The 22,591-nt window shown below is 37.1% G+C and overlaps 1 protein-coding gene across 1 annotated transcript in view; it reads right to left on the minus strand.

Annotated features, from left to right (window-relative positions):
- The window catches only part of RAD23B (RAD23 homolog B, nucleotide excision repair protein), a 45,739-nt gene that overhangs the window by 20,756 nt on the left and 2,392 nt on the right, over window positions 1-22,591 (minus strand). The window contains exons 2-4 of the mRNA XM_027034772.2: window positions 5,793-5,874; window positions 5,419-5,498; window positions 1,768-2,036 (exon numbers count right to left, since the gene is read on the minus strand). Coding sequence (XP_026890573.1) covers window positions 1,768-2,036; window positions 5,419-5,498; window positions 5,793-5,874 — 431 coding nt within the window. The remainder of the gene's footprint in view (window positions 1-1,767; window positions 2,037-5,418; window positions 5,499-5,792; window positions 5,875-22,591) is intronic.

Raw genomic sequence — 22,591 nt, forward strand, 5'->3', positions numbered from 1 at the left:
GCTGAAAACATGTAAGAAAATAGGCTATCCTGTACTGATGAACATATATTTAATTACATTTACAATGTTTAAATGGTCTGGGAAACAATGTGTTAAATTTGTTAACTTCCCTCCTTCACACAGAATGGACCAACAACCTTTTGATAGAACAGCTTAACCTGAGTCTGGTTGTCTCCCACTAGGTAAGAGTGTTGAATGCATTTCTAAATGTACGTGGGAGAAGCATCAAGTTAGATGACAGTGTCTCAGAAGGCCTAAACTAAGGCAAAGTGCAGCAGGCAGGCATAGAGGAAATATTTAATTCCTTGAAAAGAGGCCCAAAGTGAGCAATAAACCAGATGACTCAAACCCCTCCAAACATGGTTGACTTGGATCAGACATAGAAACTGAACACATAGGTAAAACACTAAAATAATCGTAACTAATTTTTTTCTGATCATTGTTGTATTTATCACAAACATGCTTCCCTTTCAGTACGTGTTTCCAACTCCTGTACAGATCTCCATTCTGTCTGGTTTTGATTCCAAGGACTCTAACTATTGCCACTGAGGTCCCAGGCTATATTAAAGTCACAAAACACAAACAGCTCCAGTGCCAATGCACACTGGACTTAATACAACCCATGCTGTCAGATAAAGCAGAAATTCCCCGTACAAGCTCCAGCCAAGCAAAATAAAGCACTTGCTTTGGTTCTTTTATTCACCATTGGGGGAAAAAACTTTTGTCATAAATTACTCAGTTATCTTGTCAACTTCTCACAAGAAATTATTTCTTGCTCCACAAATATCCCAGTGCTTTTTCTTTGGTTTTAAAGATCTACACAGGCAAAACTTAAATGTCTACAAAAGTTCACAAAAATATAGATAAAACAGTGGAAAACTGAAACAATCCATATGTTCAACAAAAGGTGGTAGGTGAAGTACCCACAACAGCTGATACGTATTGCTGTGTACCGTGTGCTATTTTACACCTTTTATATTCATTATTCCATTTAATCCTTATAACAACTCTAGGAGATAGGTTGCCATCCACAAATTTTCAGATGAGGAAAATACCCAAAGATGTTACTTTTCTAAGGTTGAGCGTGAACAAACGTCAGATCCAAACACAATGCTATGCAGCAAATGGAAATATTTAATGGAATGAAAGATGTTTACAATAGAAATGACAACAATCAGAAAATAATATAATGACTGGGGCAGTGTCAAGTTATTTATAATATGTCAAACTATAATAAAATATGAAGTTATTTTTATAATTCTTTCTGGGCATTTGTATTTCCTAATTTTTCTACACAAAATGAAGAATAACTTTGACCCTCTTTCCCTTCCCCCTGGGAAAAAAAATAATGGAGTATACAAAACTGGATCACAAAAATTTAAACAGGCACAAAAATTAGTTTTAGTGAGAGTTCAATGTTCAGAAAAGTTTAACAGAGTAGAAACAAAGTTAGTTTGATCAAAACAATAATCAAAACAAACACATGCATGAAGTTCTTTTTTTTTTTAATGTTTATTCATATTCATTCTTGAGAGAGAGACAGAGATCAGGCAGGGAGGGGCAGAGAGAGAGGGACACACAGAATCTCTAGACTCTGAGCTGTTCAGCACAGAGCCCGACGTGGGGCTTGAACTCACAAACTATGAGACTGTGACCTGAGCCGAAGTCGGACGCTTAACTGACTGAGCCACCCAGGCACCCCTACATGCATGAAGTTCCTAATATGAACGTGTTTTGGGATACAATTTCCTAGAATACAGTTCTTACCTGTCAGTTGATGTTGGACTAGTAGCCACTGGTGTTTCTGCTGGCTTTTCTGCAGGTTTCTCTTGTTTCGTTGCACTAGCAGGCGCAGGTTCAGAAGATGCTGTCGTTGATGCTGGAGTGATGGATGCAGGGGTAGGAGTGGGAGCCAAAGCGGGAGGAGAGGTCGGGACCTGGACCACAGCTGGAGCTGTGGTGGAGCTAACTGTGGTCGTGGTGGCAGGATTTGACTGCTGGGTTGTAGCTGGTGCTGGTGTAGTCACTGCTTTGGGCTAAACACATTAAAAAAGTAAAATAATGAATCATGATAAAATACCACATTATTACCTGATCTCTAAGTAGACTATCATTATAGGAGGCTACAAACATAACACTAATATAAACTTGTAACTTGAAAATAATTTTGTAAAGTAACTTAATAAATGATCAGTATTAGCAATCTGAATCACTATGCTACTCTTTCAAAGCTGATATATTAACTAACAACCTTAATTAGCTTTTAGCTAACAGTTTGTCTTTGTTATGTTACCAAGTCACTACAAAAAAGAACCAATAGAAGCCAGTATTCAGAGATATATAGAATGTGTACTAAAAAAAAAAAAAGGACCATTTAATTACCCCCTACCAAACTTTACAGTTTAAGTTCCAAGGTTATAACTTCAAGGTATTTATTGTCATTTAAAAGCATCACCAAAAAAAAAATAATAATAAAATAAAATAAAATAATAATAATAATAATAATAATAATAATAAAAGCATCACCAAAATAACTCTCTTGTTTGATCTGAGCTAGTTGAGCATGCACTGGAAAGACTTGCTGTGCAAGGTAGGACAGGGGACTGAAAAAAAATAATACTAGGAGCATTCACTCCCTCTTTTCTTTGTTCTAAGAGTCTTGTGTTTAGCCCTATAACTTTTCAAACTGCCAATATAATACTCTGCAAATTATTAATGTTCTAAACTCTGACTTAGATTAAAATGTAATTTAAATGTATTATGCTAATTTAGTATTTCCCTTAAGATTATTTATGATGATTATAATAATATAACATTTCATGCCCTCGCAAAGTCTCTGTTGCCACAGTGCTATTTAAGCCTCATTCTAAATGGTAGCAAACCCATCTGCTTTTTGAAGTTTTGCTGCTTACTTCTGATCTAAACAGTTTTCCTGGCTCTTTATAATAAGGTCATTTCTCTTTGCCTCTATAATGCCTACTACTTCCCCTTCTAATAGATGGCTTCTATTATTAACTTGAAAATAAAATAACCACAAATTATCAGTAGAGTCCTGTGTAAAATAAGAAAAAGCTTGGCTCTAAGTAGCTATTCTTCAAACACATCCATCTATTCTGAGACCTATCCTGCTTAATTCTTAGTTACGTTCTAAACAGTCAAGGTTATTACAATACTAAAGGAAATAAGACCCCAAACATATACATATCCAAATATGTGGCTACCACATTTTGCATACTATTCATGATAAAACTAGATAAGAAAATGGAGTATTATTCAGCCCTAAAAGGACAGAAATTCTGGCACATGCTATAACATGGATGAACCTAGAAGACACTACGCTAAGGGAAATAAGCCAGTCACACAAGGAAAATACTTTATGATTCCATTTATATGAGATGTATAGAGTAGTTAAATTCATGGCAAGTAGAATGGTGGTTACCAAGGCCTGGGGGGGTGGGGGCAGAATGGGGAGTTACTATTTAGTGGGTACAGAGTACTGGAGATGGTTGCACAACAATGTGAATGCACTTAATACCACTGAACTGTACAATTAAAAATGGTTAAACTGGTAAATTTTGTGTTACGTATATTTTAACACAATTAAAAAATACTCAATTGAGACAAAGTTTCCTCATGATTCTGTTTCTTGTATGTAAAGTTTAACATTTAATGGCTAAGTGAAATAAGTCAGAGAAAGACACCATATGTTTTCACTCATATGTGGATCTTGAGAACTTAACGGAAGACCATGGAGGAGGGGAAGGGGGGAAAAAAATCACAGAGAGGGAGGCAAACCATAAGAGACTCTTGGATACTAAGAACAAATAGGGTTGATGGGGGGTGGGGGAGACGGGAAAGTGGGTGATGGAAACTGAGGAGGGCACTTGTTGGGATAAGCACTGGGTGTTGTATGGAAACCAATCTGACAATAAATTATATTAAAAAAACCCAAACACTTAATGAGTAAGTGCTTTAACATAGCAAAATCACAATGGTTCTCTTAATGGATTATACAAACTTTTAAGTCCAACACATGTAAACCGTTTAGCTGCTTTTACTCAGGACAAAAATATGCAGTAATTAAAACTGACTTGCTAACCAGAAGAGACTTTTTTGACTCTTTTTTTTTAAATTATTTTTTTAATGTTTATTTTTGAGAGAGAAAAAGGAGGGAGGGAGGGAGACACAGATTCCAAAGCAGGATCCAGGCTCTGAGCTGTCAGCACAGAGCCCAATGCAGGGCTCGAACCCACGAACTATGAGATCATGACCTGAGCCGAAGTCGGACACTTAACCGACTGAGCCACCCAGGCGCCCCTCTTTGACTCTTAAATATAGAAAAAAACTGAGGGTTGCTGATAGGGTGCTGGGTGTGGGGAAGGGCTAAATGGGTGACAGACACTAAGGAGGGCATTTGTTGGGATGAGCACTGGGTGTTGTATGTATGTGATGAATCACTAAATTCTACTCCTGAAATCATTATTACAGTATGTTAACTAACTTGGATTTAAATAAAATTTAAAAGTTAAAATAAATAAAATTTACTTGCTCAACTCTCTGTATTTCTACTGCATATATTACCTTAAACTTAAAAAAAAAATCCTCACATTTATGTTAATAAATGGTTTATAGTCCTTAATAAACTTGGTTTCCAATTACTTATTTAAACCTATTTTCAGGGTTACAAGTATCACTGTTCTCAGATTATGATAATTCAATCCTAAAAATTCATTTCACGAGTACACCACTTCTCTGTTTTAACTCTCTACTGCATGCTTATGCATCTTTAAATAAAAATATTACAGAATCCTGACAGAACCCATATCCATTCTGTCTTAGAGAAAACCTTTGATAAACTGTCCCAAGTATATTTCAGTCCAATAAATCACAAAAAATTCCCTTTAAAAAACTTCCTCACAACAATCATGCCTTCATTTCTTTAACTGCCTTTTTCTTTTTTAGATTCTAAAAATCTACCCCATCAACTAAGAAATATCATTGAATTTAGGAGTCTACATGTCTTTTCTGCTTGAGCCTATCAGATCTAGCACATAATTTAACAAGTCTCTTTAAGGCACCCTTATTAAAACCACAAAATAAGAAATATTTATTCTAAGAATCACATCTTTAAATCTTTAAATAATTAGCAATTTTACTACTCCAGCAAAATCTAACAATTTTCACATATTTTATCAACTGTTTTAATTTATTTAAAAATGTTTAAGCTACAAATGTATAAAATTAACTTTATGGTTCACACAAAGTAAACTTAAAATTTTTAAAAAAACAGCCAAGTGCCTGCCACTATGGGTGTGCATCAACTGTATTCACCAAAGTATAAAGGCTGGACTTGGGATCTTTATTTTTTTTAAAAAACCTCGCATGCATAAAAATATACAGAACAAGGCTAAAACTTACTTTTGTCACCATAACCACCACAAAGTTTTTTTCATCAATTTTATATTCTTTTAGAGCAGTATCATCATTGAGGATTTTGCCTAGTACATTAAGAAAAAAAGAATACATTATTTGAAGCCCATAACCTTTGTCTTACACATAACTGAAGTTAAAACAATTACCAATGTCAATTCTATCAATTAATACTTTCCCCAAAGAAAATCATTAAGTGATCAGTCAAGATAAAGAAAAATATAATTGGAAATATAATCAGGTAAAAAGGCACTAACATTTGATTTAAAGATACCAAACACAAACACTGTGTATGTGTCTGACAGAACGAGTTTGTCTACACAATCTGAAAGATGGCATTACTTTCAATATTTAATTCATACCTGCATAAATTAATTTTTGACCTGCCACAGGAAAGGCATCTTTCCCTTTTTCAGATTCAATCTTCTCTTTCAGCGCCTTCACCTAAAGGAAAAATAAACATTTTTTTCTAACAGGTCTAAACAACAAATGACTATCCAGAATCTGAGAAATGCAAGGTAAAACTTTTATACGTATATTAATCATTAATACTTGCAAAAACTTAAAGATCATGTCTTCACAATATTATATTAAAAAAGACTCATTCTTAATGCGTATCATTAGGTATAGGTATAAACTTTACCACCAGCTGCTACACATACACAGATTAAAAGAAAAAACTTTTACCAGTTGACTTGATAAATCTACTCAAAATAAAAATTGCAACATCAGAAGTCTTGATTCTCATTATAAAGCTTACGGGCTTATTTCCCACAGAGTAAAAAAGAAAAGCTCTCTAACCTAAAAGGTCTAAGAAATAAAATAGTTCCATCTACAATAAAAATAAAAGTTAAATAAGAATGTTAAAAAGCAAATGATTCAGGGGCGCCTGGGTGACTCAGTTGGTTAAGTGTCCAAATCTTGATTTCGGCTCAGGTCGTGATCTCAGGGTTTGAGAGTTCAAGCCCTGTGTCAGGCTCTGTGCTGACAGTGGAGAGCCTGCGTGGGATCCTCTCTCTCTCTCTGCCCCTCCACTAACTGTGCTCTGTCACTCTCTCTCAAAAACAAATAAATAAACAAACAAAAGAAAGGCATATGATTCACTTAAAAACATTTTTTTTAATGTTTATTTTTGAGAGAATGTGAGAAGGGGAGGGGCAGAGAGAGAGGGAGACAGAATCTGAAGCAGCCTCCAGGCTCTGAGCTGTCAGCACAGAGCCCGATGCAAATGATTCACTTTAAAAGTGGGATATGTTTCATCATTGTCATCTGAGGGGGCTTCATAAAGATCAATTAGAACATAATTTCTAGAGATGGGGCCTGAACACCTTTATTTTTTTTTTAATTTTTTTAAACATTTATTTATTGTTGAGAGAGAGAGAGCAGGGAAGGGGCAGAGAGAGGGGGAGACACAGATTCCGAAGCAAGTTCCAAGCTCTGGGATGTCTGCACAGAGCCTGGATGTGGGGCTCGAACTCATGAACTGGGAGATCATGACCTGAGCTGAAGTCATATGTTTAACCGACTGAGCCACCCAGGTGCCCCTGAACACCTGTACTTTTTTAAAAGCTTTACAGGTGGCTCCAAATTTCAGCCTTGGCCAAGGACTACTATCTGTTGTCTCATCTACAAAGTAAGAGGTACTGTAACAGATGATCTTTATGATCTCTGTCTTGTAAAATTACATGACAACAGGCTCATTATGAGGTATTCTGAAAATGAGTCCAATTTCTGAAACTAATCAAAAAGCACGGTGGCAGAGGAGTAAAAAAGGCAAGAAGATATAATGGAATTAGTTTCATTACTTTAAAGGCACAAAAATCAAGAGGAAAAATTCCATTCCTTCTATCTCCCAGAATACTTCGAAAAATTGTCTAAGTTGATAGTTCTGAGCTTTAGGTGAAAGACTGCTTGATAGGGATACACAGAGAGAGCACTACTTTCATTACTTTAAAGATACAAGAATCAGGGGCGCCTGGGTGGTTCAGTGGGTTGAGCGTCTGACTTCGGCTCAAGTCATGATCTCACAGCTCTAGGAGTTTAAGCCCCACATCAGGCTCTGTGCTGACAGCCTGGAGCCTGGAGCCTGGAGCCTGGAGCCTGGTTCGGATTCTGTGTCTCCCTCTCTCTCTGCCCCTAACCCACTTGCATTCTGTCTCTGTCTCTCTCAAAAATAAATAAACGTTAAAAAAAAAAATTTAAAGATACAAGAATCAAGGGGGAAAATTCCATTTCCTTCAATTCCCCAGAATACTTCTGAAAACTGTCTAAGTTGATAGTTCTAAGCTTTAGGTGAAAAACTAATGCCAGCGCAGAGCCTGATGCAGGGCTTTAACCCACAGATCGTGACCAAGAGCCGAATGCTTAACCAACTGAGCCACCCAGATGCCCCATAAGTAACAGCTTTTTAAAAAAGCACTCGGGGGGGGGGGGGGCTCCTGGGTGGCTCAGTTGGTTAAGCGTCCGACTTTGGCTCAGGTCATGATCTCGCGGTCCGTGGGTTCCAGCCCCGCGTCGGGCTCTGTGCTGACCGCTCAGAGCCTGGAGCCTGTTTCAGATTCTGTGTCTCCCTCTTTCTTTGACCCTCCCCTGTTCATGCTCTCTTCTCTCTCTCTGTGTCTCAAAAATAAATAAATGTTAAAAAAAAATTTTTTTAATAAAAATAAAAAAATAAAAAAGCACTCAGAATCTGACGTCAACATCAGTAAACTCAGGATATAAATTCCACAAGATAGTAAATTCTATGCTATGTGTGGGTCAGAATAAAAAAGTACAAGGATTCACAAGTCTAACAACTCTACAGTTGGCCCTTGTTCTATAATTTATGTTGGCAGTTCTGATTTTACCTATACATTCAGTTAGCATGTCACGATAAGTGCAGGAAACAAAAGATACTATACAAATTTCTAAGATAAAGTAACTTTTAAAGACCCATTTATTTAAACCCTGTATTGCCAAGAGCAGTGATTCTCTAGGTGTGATGAAGGAGCCATAAACACTCCTAAGACCTTACTTATCAGGAGGTCTACCAGGTCAAAAGATATTATTTGCCTTTTGTACTCTCATTTTCTCACAAGTATATACTTGAGTTTTCCAGAGGCTACAAAACATGTGACTTCACAAAAGACTGAGTGCAGAAGCAGATGAGAATCTAGCTATCTTTTTCTATTAAGCCAAACATTAAAAAGTTTTGCAAAACAAGGGGCACCTGGGTGGATTTCTGCTCAGGTCAGAATCTCATGGTTCAAGAGTTCGAGCCCTGCATCCTGCTCTCTGCTATCAGTGCAAAGCCCACTTCTGATCAAGTCATCCCCTCCCCCTCGCCCCCTCAAGCTTGCACACTCTTCTCTCTCAAAAGTAAAACATTTTAAGGTGCCTGGGTGACTCAGTCAGTTAAGGGTCAGACTTCAGCTCAGGTCATGGTCTCATGGTTCGTGGGGTTCAAGCCCTGTATCAGGCTCTCTGCTGTCAGCACAGAGCCTGCTTCGGATCCTCTATCTCCATCTCTCTCTACCCACCCCTCCCTTGCTTGTGCGCGCTCTGTCTCTCAAAATAAATAAACTTAAAAAAATTTTTTTTAAATAAATAAACACTAAAAACAAGTTTTGCAAAGCAAGTAAGATAATGCCAGTCTTACTGTTTTTTTTTTGTTTTGGAAAATAATTTTTCACATAAAATATATTAGTTGTAACATTTAATAGGTTTATTATATTTAAATGAATATAATAATTTAAATTTAAATTTATTATATTTAAATGAACATTTAGAAAATTCCTCTGCTTAATTTCTAATACAGTAAATACAAGTACATTGATAGAAGTTATTTTGGGGTCCTCAACAAATTTTAAATGTAAAGGGTCTTGAAAACAAAAAGAGAGGGCTGCCTAAGAACTGCCACTTTACATGCCAAATGACTTGCCCGAAGTCAGCTGAGCAACAGCGTAGCGCTCAGAGCACTCTGTGGTGAATAATTTCCTTCCATACTTCTTTGTTCAGAGAAGAGATGCAATATTTGCAACTGTGGTTGGTTAAAAAAAACCTCACAAATGAATGATAGACCACATGTGTTACTATGAGTGATTCTAGTTCTCAGAACAGTACACAGTGGTGGAGTACACAGTAATCGCTCAATTAACACTTGCTGAATGAGTAAATTAATATAGCATAAATATATGTAAGGAAAGGAAAATAAAGAAATATATAAAGCAAAAAATAAAGAATGAAAGAAATAAACAGGAATCTCATTCCTGACAGACAAGAATGTGTAGCCAATTTAGACTTAATTGATATGTATACATAGTTTCTAACCAATGGAAATTAGACTTTTATTTCCAGCACCCATAGAATATTCACTTTTAAAAGTTTAGCCATAAAGACTATTCCACTGTATTTTCATAAGCCCAAACAAATAACGGACCTACTCTCTAGCTTTGTGTGTCAAAAGAGTGAGGAAGGGACAAAACCCCAAAACCCTTGTAAGTTTAAAAAAAAAAAAAGGGCAGGACAAACAACAAGAACAAACACCTCCAATCATTTTGCTCCAAAAAAACCAAAAACGGATGATTAAAAAATATTAAGTACATAACAATGAGAACTCTACAGACATCGGTACCTATAGGATTTCCTAAAAAAGTAATCATAGACTAACATTAAAACCGTTTATTAAAGAAAAATTAATAAACTAAGCATGCATTTCAGACAGAAATAGGACAAATACCAAAAGGAAAAACGCAAAAAAATTAAGGAGAGAGAAATGGTAGAAAATACTTCTTGTGCCAAGAGAAATAAGGGACAAATAACAGGGCAACAATTCATAAGTACAGTCAATAAAAAGTTCAACCTTATTAGTAACCAGAATCACAAATTTTAGTGTCAGATGTCATTAGTTCAATACACCATCATACTGGAAAAGACAGTGTTGAACAATTCTTGGTGTTAAGTGTGAAGAGACAACACTCTCAGAATGGGAGTGTCAAACAATAAAATATTTGAAGGCAATATGTCAAAGTGCAACATTTTTGGGGCGGTGGCCATTCAATCTAGCAATACCACTTCAGAACATAAAATCAACTTTATATATTTATATATAAACATATATGTGAATACACACACACACACACACACTCACTCACATACATACACACACATCTACTAGAACTAGACTTTAGTTCCGGGTGCACCGACCTGTCCAAAATTCTGGCGTTGTTCCTTAACCTCAACACGATCTTTACTTTCCAATCTACTTAAGTCACCTACCCACACAACACAGGCTGAATCCTGTTATCCCCAAACTTCTCCATCTTTGAAATTGTAAACATCAGTCACCTATCCCTACCAGCTCTCAGTAACTATTCACTACACCTGGTCTTGCATTTGGTCCCCAGAGTGCCTACTTTCACTCTGATCTTTATTGCCAGTTCTATTTGGCAAAGACAATAATTCCACTGCTTCTATCACTTTCTTCCTATTATCAGACTTTCTTGTCTTTCTGCTGCTTCCCCCAGGCAAAATTCCACATTTGGACCCACACAACTGAATTTATTTCCATCTGTACTCAACAAAAAATTCACTTTGACCACTCTGTGCTGCCTCCTACCTCACTCAGCTAACAAATCTTACCTTAACTATCCAACCCCTACCTATCCATTTACATCCAATCTTCTACATGCTGGAGAAAATTAAAGATACCCTAAATCCTCACTTCTTTTGGTTCTCCTCCATTCTCCAAGAGGATATTTCAAACCTAAACTCTTCTCTAAATTTGATTGCCAAAACTTCCTCCCTCCCCACAGATGACCTTCTACTTCATTCAAAATATATCAAGGGCGCCCAGGTGGCTCGGTCAGTTAAACTTCTGACTCTTGATTTTGGATCAGGTCATGATCTCACAGTTCATGAGATCAAACCCCACTTTGGGCTCCATGCAGGAGTATGCTGGGGACTCTCTCTCTGCCCCTCCTCCCCAAATTAAAAACAAAGACAAAAATCAGCAGATATCAGAGGGACCCATCCTCCACCTTCTGCCACCAAAGCAACATACTTTCTTTTTTTGCATCCAGATCCACCTAATCTCCTTCCTTCCTATTAAAAAATTTTTTGAACATCTATTCATTTTTGAGAGAGAGAGACAGAGTGTGAGTGGAGGAAGGGTAGATAGAGAGGGAGACACAGACTCTGAAGGTGGCTCCAGCACTGAGCTGTCAACACAGAGCCCGACGCGGGGCTCGAACTCACGGACCGCGAGATCATGACCTGAGCCGAAGTCGGCTGCTTAACAGACTGAGCCACCCAGGTGCCCCTCCTTTCTTCCTATTAAATGAAAAAGGCATCCCTCTCTTTCAGATCTAATCCTTTTCACTTGTTCCTTGGTTCTCCATCCAGTATTCTTCAATACCTTGCTAGATTCTTTGTTTCCCACCCTCCCTCAGCTGTATTTTCACCCTCTCCTTCAAGGCCAGTTCACTTCCATTCACACTTAAACAGATCCAATTTTTTATCATCTTTAAAACAAAACAAAAACTTCACAACCCCCCATTATTTTTTGCTAGCTATAGTCTCCTCCCCTTTGTCTCAGGCATTTTTCAAAAAAAAAAAAAATTAACTACACACATTGTAATACTAGTAACCCCACACCGATTACTCAAGAATGCAATGTAGTGCTGACAGAAGCATGGACTTTATATTCCCAATTCTGCTACTTGTTTTTCTCCCTATGCTCAGGATTCCATTAAGACTGTTCTTACCAGTATCTCTAAATTCAGCAAAACCGTAACTAGGTACTTCTTAGTCCTTCACTACCTTACCTGACCTGTCTCTTAGACAGTACTGACCTGTCTCTCCTCTTCACACTGTCTTCCTTTGGCTTCCATAAGGCCATACTCCTCAGGATTTCCTCCAATCTCTCTGTTCACTAATTTGTGAAATCCTCTCCTTATCTTTAGTCATACAGACCCAACTCTCTACTGGATACTTTTACTAGATATCCTAGTATAGGCATTTCAACCATAATGTGTTTACTGCAGATGGCTTCTAGACATCTAGTTTGCCTAAACCTTCCCTAACCCAATCAAATGGAACACACTTTAAAACAGCTTATAAAGAAAGGCCTTCTTTCTGGATATTACCAAAAACAAACAAACAAAAAGAGGAGGCAGCACCTCTCTACATGGTTTCTCTTGGGAAGGTTATGGCAAGCAACAGATGCAGTTGTGACTCCTCTACTAACTGTGCTGAGTCCCATGCCAATGCTCTTGTTTCAATAAGCAGTAAACAAGATGGATCTATAATGGAGCACTACAGTTCCAATAAATAACCAAGGCCACCCTATCCAAGGCTAATAATAAACAAGAAGGAGGGACTAAACTTTCATTTTGATGTTTATTTCTCCCTAAATAAAGAATGGAAATTTATTGGGGCGGCTGGGTGGCTCAGTCAGTTAAGCAGCCAACTTTGGCTCAGGTCATAATCTCGCGGTCCATGAGTTTGAGCCCCGCCTGGCTGTGCTGACAGCTCAGAGCCTGGAGCCTGCTTCGGATTCTGTGTCTTCCTCTCTCTTTGCCCCTCCCTGCTCGCGCTCTGTCTCTCTCAAAAATAAATAAACATTAAAAAAAAATGAATGGAAGTTTATCATCAACTCAACTATCGACAAAGCATGGTTGACAATCAAGAAATCAAACTTTTTTCCTAGCCACATACTTCTTTTTCTCTTATGAAACTGTGTGCATTTTAAAGGAAAAACTCTGTATCTAACACTAAACATGGTTGACAATCACAATAGTCTATTAAAAAGTGCCAACATAAAATCTGATTATCCTGTTTCCTCCCATCCCCATGAGATGCTTGTCTATTCTTCCACGTTCCTCACATCAAATCATTCATCCAGTGGTTCCAACTTACCATCTAATTATTTCCCAGTGTGAACATTACTTTGCATCCCATGGTACTACCTTAGTTCAGGCCAACAACCATTAAAAGTAGTCATTTTCATTCAACAAACTTAAGTTGTAGGTTTCAAATATAAAAATAATGTTTTATAAATTATATCCCCATGATAGTAAATGTCGTTTTGCATGTCAGTCTTTTTTTTTTTTTTTGGCATGTCAGTCTTCTTACACGGCACTTTCGCACAAGATTTCTAGGACTATAGCTTGTTGATTGGGTTAGCAACTGAATATTTATTATAATCCAGTTTCCTCAATATTACAATATATTTTCCTTATTACTGTTATAATTACATATACCGTAAAAAGACTTATGCAAGCTTTAATGGGTAGCCCTGAAGTACAGAGGCTGAATGAATAACAACAGCTCATGTATGCTATGTACTTAGCACATGCCAGGCAGTATATCAAGAGCTTCCCAAAATTTAACTCAATTTAATCTGTGCCTCATCTCCTATTTGAATCCTGGCTAGTGCTACTGTGGAAGGTGATATTTGAGAACAACAACAAATGCTGATATTTGTGAGCGCTAATGCAGGCAAATTTGAGTTCCTTTGATCCAGCAGCTCTGCATCTGGAAATCAATGCTGAAGAGATGTTTACAAAAACACTTTAAAGATACACGAACAAGTTATGTGGTCTACACTACTGTTCCTAACACTGAAAACAACCCTAAACATTCATCAGTGGTAAAATATATTACTGCAGATGCATTAATTTAAATACAATGCAATACGTGCAAGGTACTCACTGAATACATGCATATATGAATGAATGACGTATTTATAATTATCTATAAAGGGCAAAAGCTAGTTGCTAAGCAAGTGATTTTTAAGAACATAGTGAAATTATGTTTATGTATTACACATAGGTAAAAAAAACTGTCTAGCAGCAAATAGAGTCTATAGTGGTTATTTGGACCAGGGGCATAAAGACTTCTACTTTTTTATATACTTTAGTAACTATAACAAGCCTAGATTATGTTAGTAACTTAAGGGAAACAACCACTGCTTACTAATATCACAGAAGAATATACTGCAATTTTGAGGAGTCTGCACTAAAAAAGAAAATTCTAGAGTGCCCAGCCAGCTCAGTTGGTAGAGCATGCAACTCGTGATATTGATGTCTTGAGTTTGAACCCCACGCTGGGTGTAGAGATTACTTAAAAAAAAAAAAAAGTCTAAGGCGGTACTCTAATACCTACTTAAATTTCGAAAAACAAGAGCAACCAAAATTTGGCAATTAACATTAGCAAAAGGAAAGAGTCCCAAACCTAAATATGTTTACAAAAGGATTTCATAGATTGTGTGCATCTATGTGGGCAATGTTTTTGGTTTTCTTTTTCCTTTTGATTCCTTAAGTGGTATCCTTCCATTTGGGAAACTAGCATAGGCACCAAGGAGTATTTTCTGGATTCCTCTCCCCAAAGTATATTTCTGCGAATTCTAAAGATAGATTTGATGGTAAAAAAGTCAGTTGACTAGTGCAATAGGAAAAATCTTCCCACTGGACCCAAGGAATAAAATAATGTAGCAAAAGTAAAGAGATTTTTTTTTTATTACTGAGAGTACAGTATTAGTAATGTATGAACATGGGAATGCAATTGGTGCAGCCACTCTAGAAAACAGTATGGAGACTCCTCAAAAAACTAAAACTAGAACTACCCTATGACCCAGCAATTGCACTACTAGGCATTTATCCAAGGGATACAGGTGTGCTGTTTCAAAGGGAGACATGCACCCCCATGTTTATAGCCGCACTATCAACAATAGCCAAAGTATGGAAACGGCTCAAATGTCCATTGATGAATGAATGGATAAAGAAGATGTGGGGTACACACACACACACACACACACACACACACACACACACACACACACACAATGGAGTATTACCGGCAATGAAAAAGAATGAAACCTTGCTGTTTCCAACTACGTGGATGGAACTGGAGGGTATTATGCTAAGTGAAATTAGAGAAAGACAAAAATCCTATGACTTCACTCATATGAGGACTTTAAGAGACAAAACAGATGAACATAAGGGAAGGGAAACAAAAATAATATAAAAACAGGGAGGGGGACAAAACGGAAGAGCCTTATAAATATGGAGAACAAACAGAGGGTTACTGGAGGGGTTGTGGGAGGGGGGATGGGCTAAATGGGTAAGGGCCACTAAGGAATCTACCCCTGAAATCATTGTTGCACTATATGCTAACTAATTTGGATGTAAATTTAAAAAAATAAAAAATAAAATAAAATAATGTATGAACAGACAGTATATAAAGGCAATCAATTCTCAAATAGGGTTATGAGCCAAAAGGCTATGATTTTAAATATAATTTGAAGTTCAGAACCTATTCTTCCCATACAAACTATGATATTTAAGCTACTCCAACTATTCATGCCAATTTAATTAATCTATTCTAAAATATATTCCTAACAATATGATTTCAACGAGATTAAAACCGACACACTTTGAAAACTGATTAAGTAGAAAAATAGAAACTCTCAAGATACCTGTAAACTTTTAAAGTTTCTATATAGGCAGAGAATGAATCTAATACACTACAAAAAAGTCACGTACCTAATTTACCCAAAAGTGTGAGGGGGAGAGGAGGGAGTGACAAATAATTTTTATCTACCTGTTTGAAGTATTTAGGATCTCCTAGAAAAGGTTTATGTAATGTATAAAAGGTTTATAAAGTTCATTCAGTATAAAATTAGCTCTTGGAGAAACTACATAGGGAAACTTATAGGGAACAGATGGTGTGGTGTCCTTCAGCAGAATTCACTGTGCTACGGCAAGCTCAAATTTAGCACATTTCTTTCCAAAAGCAACAGAAATTTTATACATTACCTATCAAACCATCTCATAATTTCCAAACTAAAGAAAGCAGAACACTGCTCTTAAAAACTGTTCGAAACTGCCGATCACATCAAGCTGACCCAGTCCGAGGATACCACATTCACACAAACTTTTTGTAAAAAAAGACAGTAAAAACAGTGATCAAAATAATGGAAAACCGATGAAAGCACAATTTGTTGAAAAAAAATTGCATGCATTTATTTCTAATTTCACAATTCGCTAAAAATTTTCAGATCCATGATCTCTTGATTTTCACATCAACTCTACAAGGAAGGCAGGGAAGTTATTACTTCTATTTTACTAATGAGAAAAGAGATTTAAGTGCTCAAGGACACAGGATAACTACAAAGCGGGAGGAAAAAACTCTTCCCTAGACTAGCAGTGCTGTGATGTATTTGAAAGAGAGCAAAATGTAAAAACAAGTAAACAGACTCAAGAGTTACCATTAAGTTTTTGCTATAAAGAGCAGCAGGGAAACGAGGCAGTAGCCAAAGAGGGATGTGGAGACAAGGGAGTTTTATTAAAATTGGGAAAACAAACATTCTACAATGGAAAAATCAATGAGGCAGAAGAGAAAAGGTGAACTGGGAGTGGGCCCTTCACAGGTGAAGTAGAGCAACCAAAATGCTGTGGAAAAGTAGGACTAGCCTCAGCACCATCCACCATAGATAGCTGCCCACAACAAAAGGAGACTAGAAGAAGTAGGTAGTTCTGGTAGGGTTCTGCAAAAGTTCTTCTGTTCCAATTGTTTCTATATTCTCAACAAAATCTTAAATCTGGGGTCATCAGCTGAAAATAAGGATAGTATATGAAATCTGCCTATGACAGCAGAAGAGTGAATGGACGGACTAGTGGAGAGTACTACCAGGCAGTAAAAGGGCCCAACGAAGGTTAATGTTCATGAATTTTAGGTGAGACAAATCAATGTGGCTATGTGTCTTCTAGCTACACAGGTGTAAGCACAACAGAACTGAATTTAATCACATCTGGGGTTTTTCCGAGCAGAAACAATGAAGTGAGAGTGGGACCACGTTGCCAGGCACAGCCACAGTTCTAAGCACTCTGTGTATGATGTCAAAATCATAAAACCTTCCAAACAACCATATGAGGTTAGTACTTCCAGTGGCAGTACCCTCATTTTAAGCTGAGGAAACAGGCACATAACTGGGTAACTTGCCCAAGGTCACAGAGCAAGTGGTACAGCCAGGATTGAAATTCAGGCAGTCTGGTTCCAGAGATATGCTATGCTGACCCTTGCAAGAAAGTGATTATAATCACTGACCCTATTTTAGCTGGGCAAGAGTGGAAGCAATAACATGAAGGGAAGGCCAGCAAAGAGAAGTATGGATCAAATGAATTATAGGTCTCATTAGAACTAGAATCAGAGCAAAGGTAAAGTAGGATACTAAAAACAGATTACTGGGGATGGGGGAAGTTTGTTACTGGTAATAAGATCTGATTACCAGTCACGGGACTGAATAATTGAGGGAGCAGAAGGAAAGATCACCGGATGAGACATTAAGGATCACAAGACCAGGGTACAGGCAAGATACATATATACTGAAACTACCAGAGCCATTGACTGTGTGATGGCAGCAAGTTACTAATCACATTGGCCTTCATTTCTTCTTTTTAAATCATACACTGTTACATATTTTCCACAATTCTAGTGTGGGGTTTTAAAATATGTCTACCATATGCTGTGGAGCTCAGAACTATGATAACTTTCACACGTTTTTAACAGAGATAAAAGCAGCTACATCAGGAAAAATGACAATGTCAAAATAACAATATATGTCCATAGCTACTATCTACACTTCCTCATCTCCCATTCATTTCTCAATCTACTCAAACATAAGTTTTGGCTCCAACACTGCATGGAGATTACTTGTCAGGGTCATTAATGAACTACAAGCTGCCAAAACCAAAGGGCATGTCTCTTTTGAATTCTCAAGCATCAGACACATTTGATCCTTTCCTCCTTCTTGAAACATTTTTTCTTGGATTCTTCCTACCTCAAAGATTGCTCCTTGACTGACTCTTCACTATCCAATCTCCACGTGAAATCTTCAATTCTAAACCGACTTCAACCCCAGGACCCATCCTATTACCTAGCAACCTTCTCACCATGGTTCTTCAATTCTAGAAGCATACTATTAATTACATATAGTGGATAATTTAGGGTTCATTTTTCAGAAGGAATAGGCATTGAAAAAGACTGCTAGATAATCTCATCCAGTCCCACGGATTGAAGTCAACCACATATGCTGCCTATTGTCAGGTCTCTATCTCTAACCAAAACTTTTCTCTGGGACAGAGGTTCATTACAAATCTCCTTGCCATCTCTACTTGAAAGTTTTTTTTTTTTAATGTTTAAATGTTATTTGAGAAAGAGAGAGAGAGAATGTGCTCGTGCAACCGGAAGAGGGGCAGAGAGAGAGAGAGAGAGAGAGAGAGAGAGAGAGAGAGGGAGAGAATCCCGAGGCTCCACACTCAGTGCAGAGCCCGTTGTGGGGTTCAATCCCAACAACTGTGAAAGATCACGACCTAAGCCAAAATCAAGAGTAGGATGTTTAACCGACTGAGCCACACAGGCACCCTTCTTCTTTAATGTTTAATAAGCATCTTAAACTTAAATCTTAAATTCCCACCGCAACCCCAAACCTGCTCCTCTCCCAGCCCTCCACATGTGAGAAAAGAACACAAGTATTCACATAATTTATACAACCTAAATCTAAGTTTAATCCTCAATTTTCCCCATTCCAACCCATCAAAAATTCTTTCACATCTACTCTCCCAAACATATCTCAAATCCATTCACTTTTCATCATATCTTAAACAGGTCAAAACCCTGTTTAAGACTACTGTACAAGCCTAACTGATCTCCGTGCTTTCACTCTTGCTCATCCTACTATCCATTTTCCATACAGCAAAGTAACCTTTAAAATCATAAAAGAAATAATTTTTCTCCTCTGCCTACAATCCCCTAAAGGCTTCTTCCTATTTTACCTTGAAAACCCCTGCCTTAGGACAAAGTCCTACAGGCTCTGGCCCCTTGCCTAACTCAGATCTATTACCTCCCTTCCCCTCACCTACCAGATCAGCATACAGGCCTTTTTTGATTCCCAAAACGCACTCTTAAAAGGTCTTTACCCACAGAAAACTCTCTTCTCCATGGGAGTAATTATTATTCAGATCTCAGTTTAAATGTCACTGTATTCAAAAAGGCCTTCTGTGACTAGTCAATTTAAAAGTAGCCACCCAGTCATGTACTATCATATTACCTCATCCTATTTCAATTCTCTATATAGCTCTTAGCATTATCTGGTTATTAAAATTTGTTTTTAAACGGATTTGTTCCATTATAAAATATGTACTGTAACAGTAGGACAAGATATTTAAAGTGCTCAACAAATATTAGATAAATCAACATACAAACACTGGGGGATCACTAACTTGATAGTTCACTAGAAGAATGTATTCAGCTCATTCAAAAGATGTTTACTAAATGCCTACTATGTGCTAGGTAAAGGAAGAGCAAAATTCTGGCAGAAACCATACCAGACTTCCCAGGTACTTCCAGTACTGTGATTTACCAATATGCCAACAAATCTTAATTTCATCTCTGTGATACAGTATTTTAATACATTTATTCTTCGTGTTTTAATAATCTAGGAAACTTCTATAATAAAGTACTATCTCCAGCACAACCATATTAAAATGTAATAAACTGCAATAGGAACAAGTTGCTAATAAATGATGTCTAACAAATACCATATACTATACAAGTACAAAACAGCATTTTACAGCATAATCACCAACATTATACAAATAAACCACAAAGCAAGGTAATTCTTTGTAGACTACTGTACAATACGCTAAGTGTGCAGTCTACAGTAATTAAAACTGTTTTATCTTTACAATTTTCTTGTCCAAAACTTCCAACGTATATACACAGCTTTGATGTGTTAATATAATCGCACTTCAGCTTCTTCATTTAAAGTTTCATGTCAGACTTATTATTTTTTTTCCAGTTATTCAAAGCACACAAACAGTGACAGGGTTAGCATATTGAAGGATTAAATCTGTATATCACATATTCTTTCTTGTTAACCTTTTCACAGATACAATAAGATCTGCAACGTATTACAATCATTTCAAGTTTTGTTCTAATCTACCTGTTCCAGGTTGGGTTGAAGTAATAGCAAAAGGGTTTTTCAAGTTAAAGCAATGGGTTGAAGTAATAGCGAAACAGAAAAAACTAAGTGACTTTGGATCTGAGCTTTAAAAAAAAACTGTATTCCATTTTCCTCTAAATGTCCATCACATGACCAAATTTCAAAAGAAGTTGTTTTCTAACGTTTATTTATTTTTGACAGATAGAGCCCAAGTGGGGAAGGGGCAGAGAGAGAGGGAGACAGAGGATCTGAAGCAGGCTCCGCACTGACAGCATAGAGTCCGACATGGGGCTGGAACCCACAAACCGTGAGCTCATGACCTGAGCCAAATTCGGACACTTAACCAACTGAGCCACCCAGGCGCCCCACCAACTTTCAAAATTTTAAAGAATTTTATACAAGCAGCAGTCTATTAGACATCTCAGAATGCTAGATTTCTGGTTTTTTTTTTTTTTACAGTAAATCATCTCTTTAAAACAAAACTTCACATAATTAAGAATATTCTCTTTTAGCAATGGTCTTCTCATCCAACCTACTCATTTTGTTTCTATCTTGTCTGAATATTTTATAAGGGATGCATTACTATCGTGATAATAAAAAGATTGTTTTGCATTGATTAACACTAAAGGCAGTGCATGGTAACGGTCAAACAAATGGTACAAAATGGCTGATTAAGTGTCAAGAAAATTTTGGCGGTTAAAAAAGATGGAGAGGAGGGGCGCCTGGGTGGCTCAGTCGGTTAAGTATCTGACTTCAGCTCAGGTCATGATCCCGCAGTTTGTGACTTCAAGCCCAGGTTTGGGCTCTGTGCTGACAGCTCAGAGCCTGGAACGTGCTTCAGATTCTGTGTCTCCCCCTCTCTCTGCCCCTCCCCTGCTCACACTCTGTGTCTGTCTCTCAATAATAAATAAATGTTAAAAAAAATTTTTTTAATTAAAATAAAAAGAGGGAGAGGAGTTTCAGCGTTCAAAAACTAAAGCAAACACAAACAATTTAAAAACAAATCCTGTTCCTTTTTCCACTTTGTACATCTCCTACTCTATAGCTATTGAGCCACTAGGTCAGCAAGGCTCCCAGAAGACCCAGACAGACCCTGTCCCAACGTGCCTGTATTCCTCCAATGCTGCCACTCAAAGACCACTAAACATATAGATGTTCAACAAATGAATCACTCTCATGATTCCTATATCCCAGTCCTTTTTTTTCCTTTATTTTTGCTCTTGCACATCTCAAACTCTTAAGACTTTCTATATTGGCCACTTGAAGTTACTTAATTTTCTTAATTCCTTCTAGGTAAACATCAAACAAGGGCAAACCTTTGAATAGCCAAAACACAAGTCTCAGAGAGCAAAAACTGTTCATTTTATGTGGATCTCCTTACAGGTCTCACTAAAATCCTGTTTTCTCTGCTTTATTAAAAAATCTATTTCTAATATCCCCGGTTACCTAGTTTTCACCACAAATTAGAAACAGGACACTTAGAGTCTCCCTATATTAATAGTACATTCATCCTTTCTTTCCTTACAGTAATTCTACTCAAATACTATATCAAAAATAGATATCAGGGGCATCTGGGTGGTTAGGCAGCCGACTTCGGCTCAGGTGATCTCAAGGTTTGTTCAAGCTCGTATCAGGCTCTGTGCTGACAGCTCAGAGCCTAGAGCCTGGAGCCTGCTTTGGATTCTGTGTCTCCCTCTCTCTGCTCTTCCCCTGGTTGTACTCTCTTTCTCAAAAATAAACATTAAAAAAAATTAAAAATATAAAGATATTAAAAAAAATCACTATAAACATTTCTGAAATTTAAATCCACTAAAATGAAATCCTACAAGGGGTTCCTGGCTGGCTCAATTGGTGGAGCACAGGACTCTTGATCTTGGGGTTGTAAGTTCAAGCTTCACACTGGGTGTAAAGATTACCTAAAAATGAAATCTTAAAAAAAAGAAAAGAAAGAAATCCTACAAATCATGTTAATGTAAATGCTCCATATCAACGATTAAATGTTTTCATTTCTTGCTCCAAACAATGCTAGTTTTTATATTTATATACATAGTAACACAATTATATTTAGAAAAATGGCAACAAAAAGCTGAAAAAGCCAATCTCCATGACAATGAACTTTCTAAAAATACGCTTTTAGAAGCGTATATTTATAATTCGTGTAACATAAGACATTCCCTT

This window comes from Acinonyx jubatus, chromosome D4 (genome assembly GCF_027475565.1).
Source record: "Acinonyx jubatus isolate Ajub_Pintada_27869175 chromosome D4, VMU_Ajub_asm_v1.0, whole genome shotgun sequence".
Lineage (NCBI taxonomy): Eukaryota > Metazoa > Chordata > Mammalia > Carnivora > Felidae > Acinonyx > Acinonyx jubatus.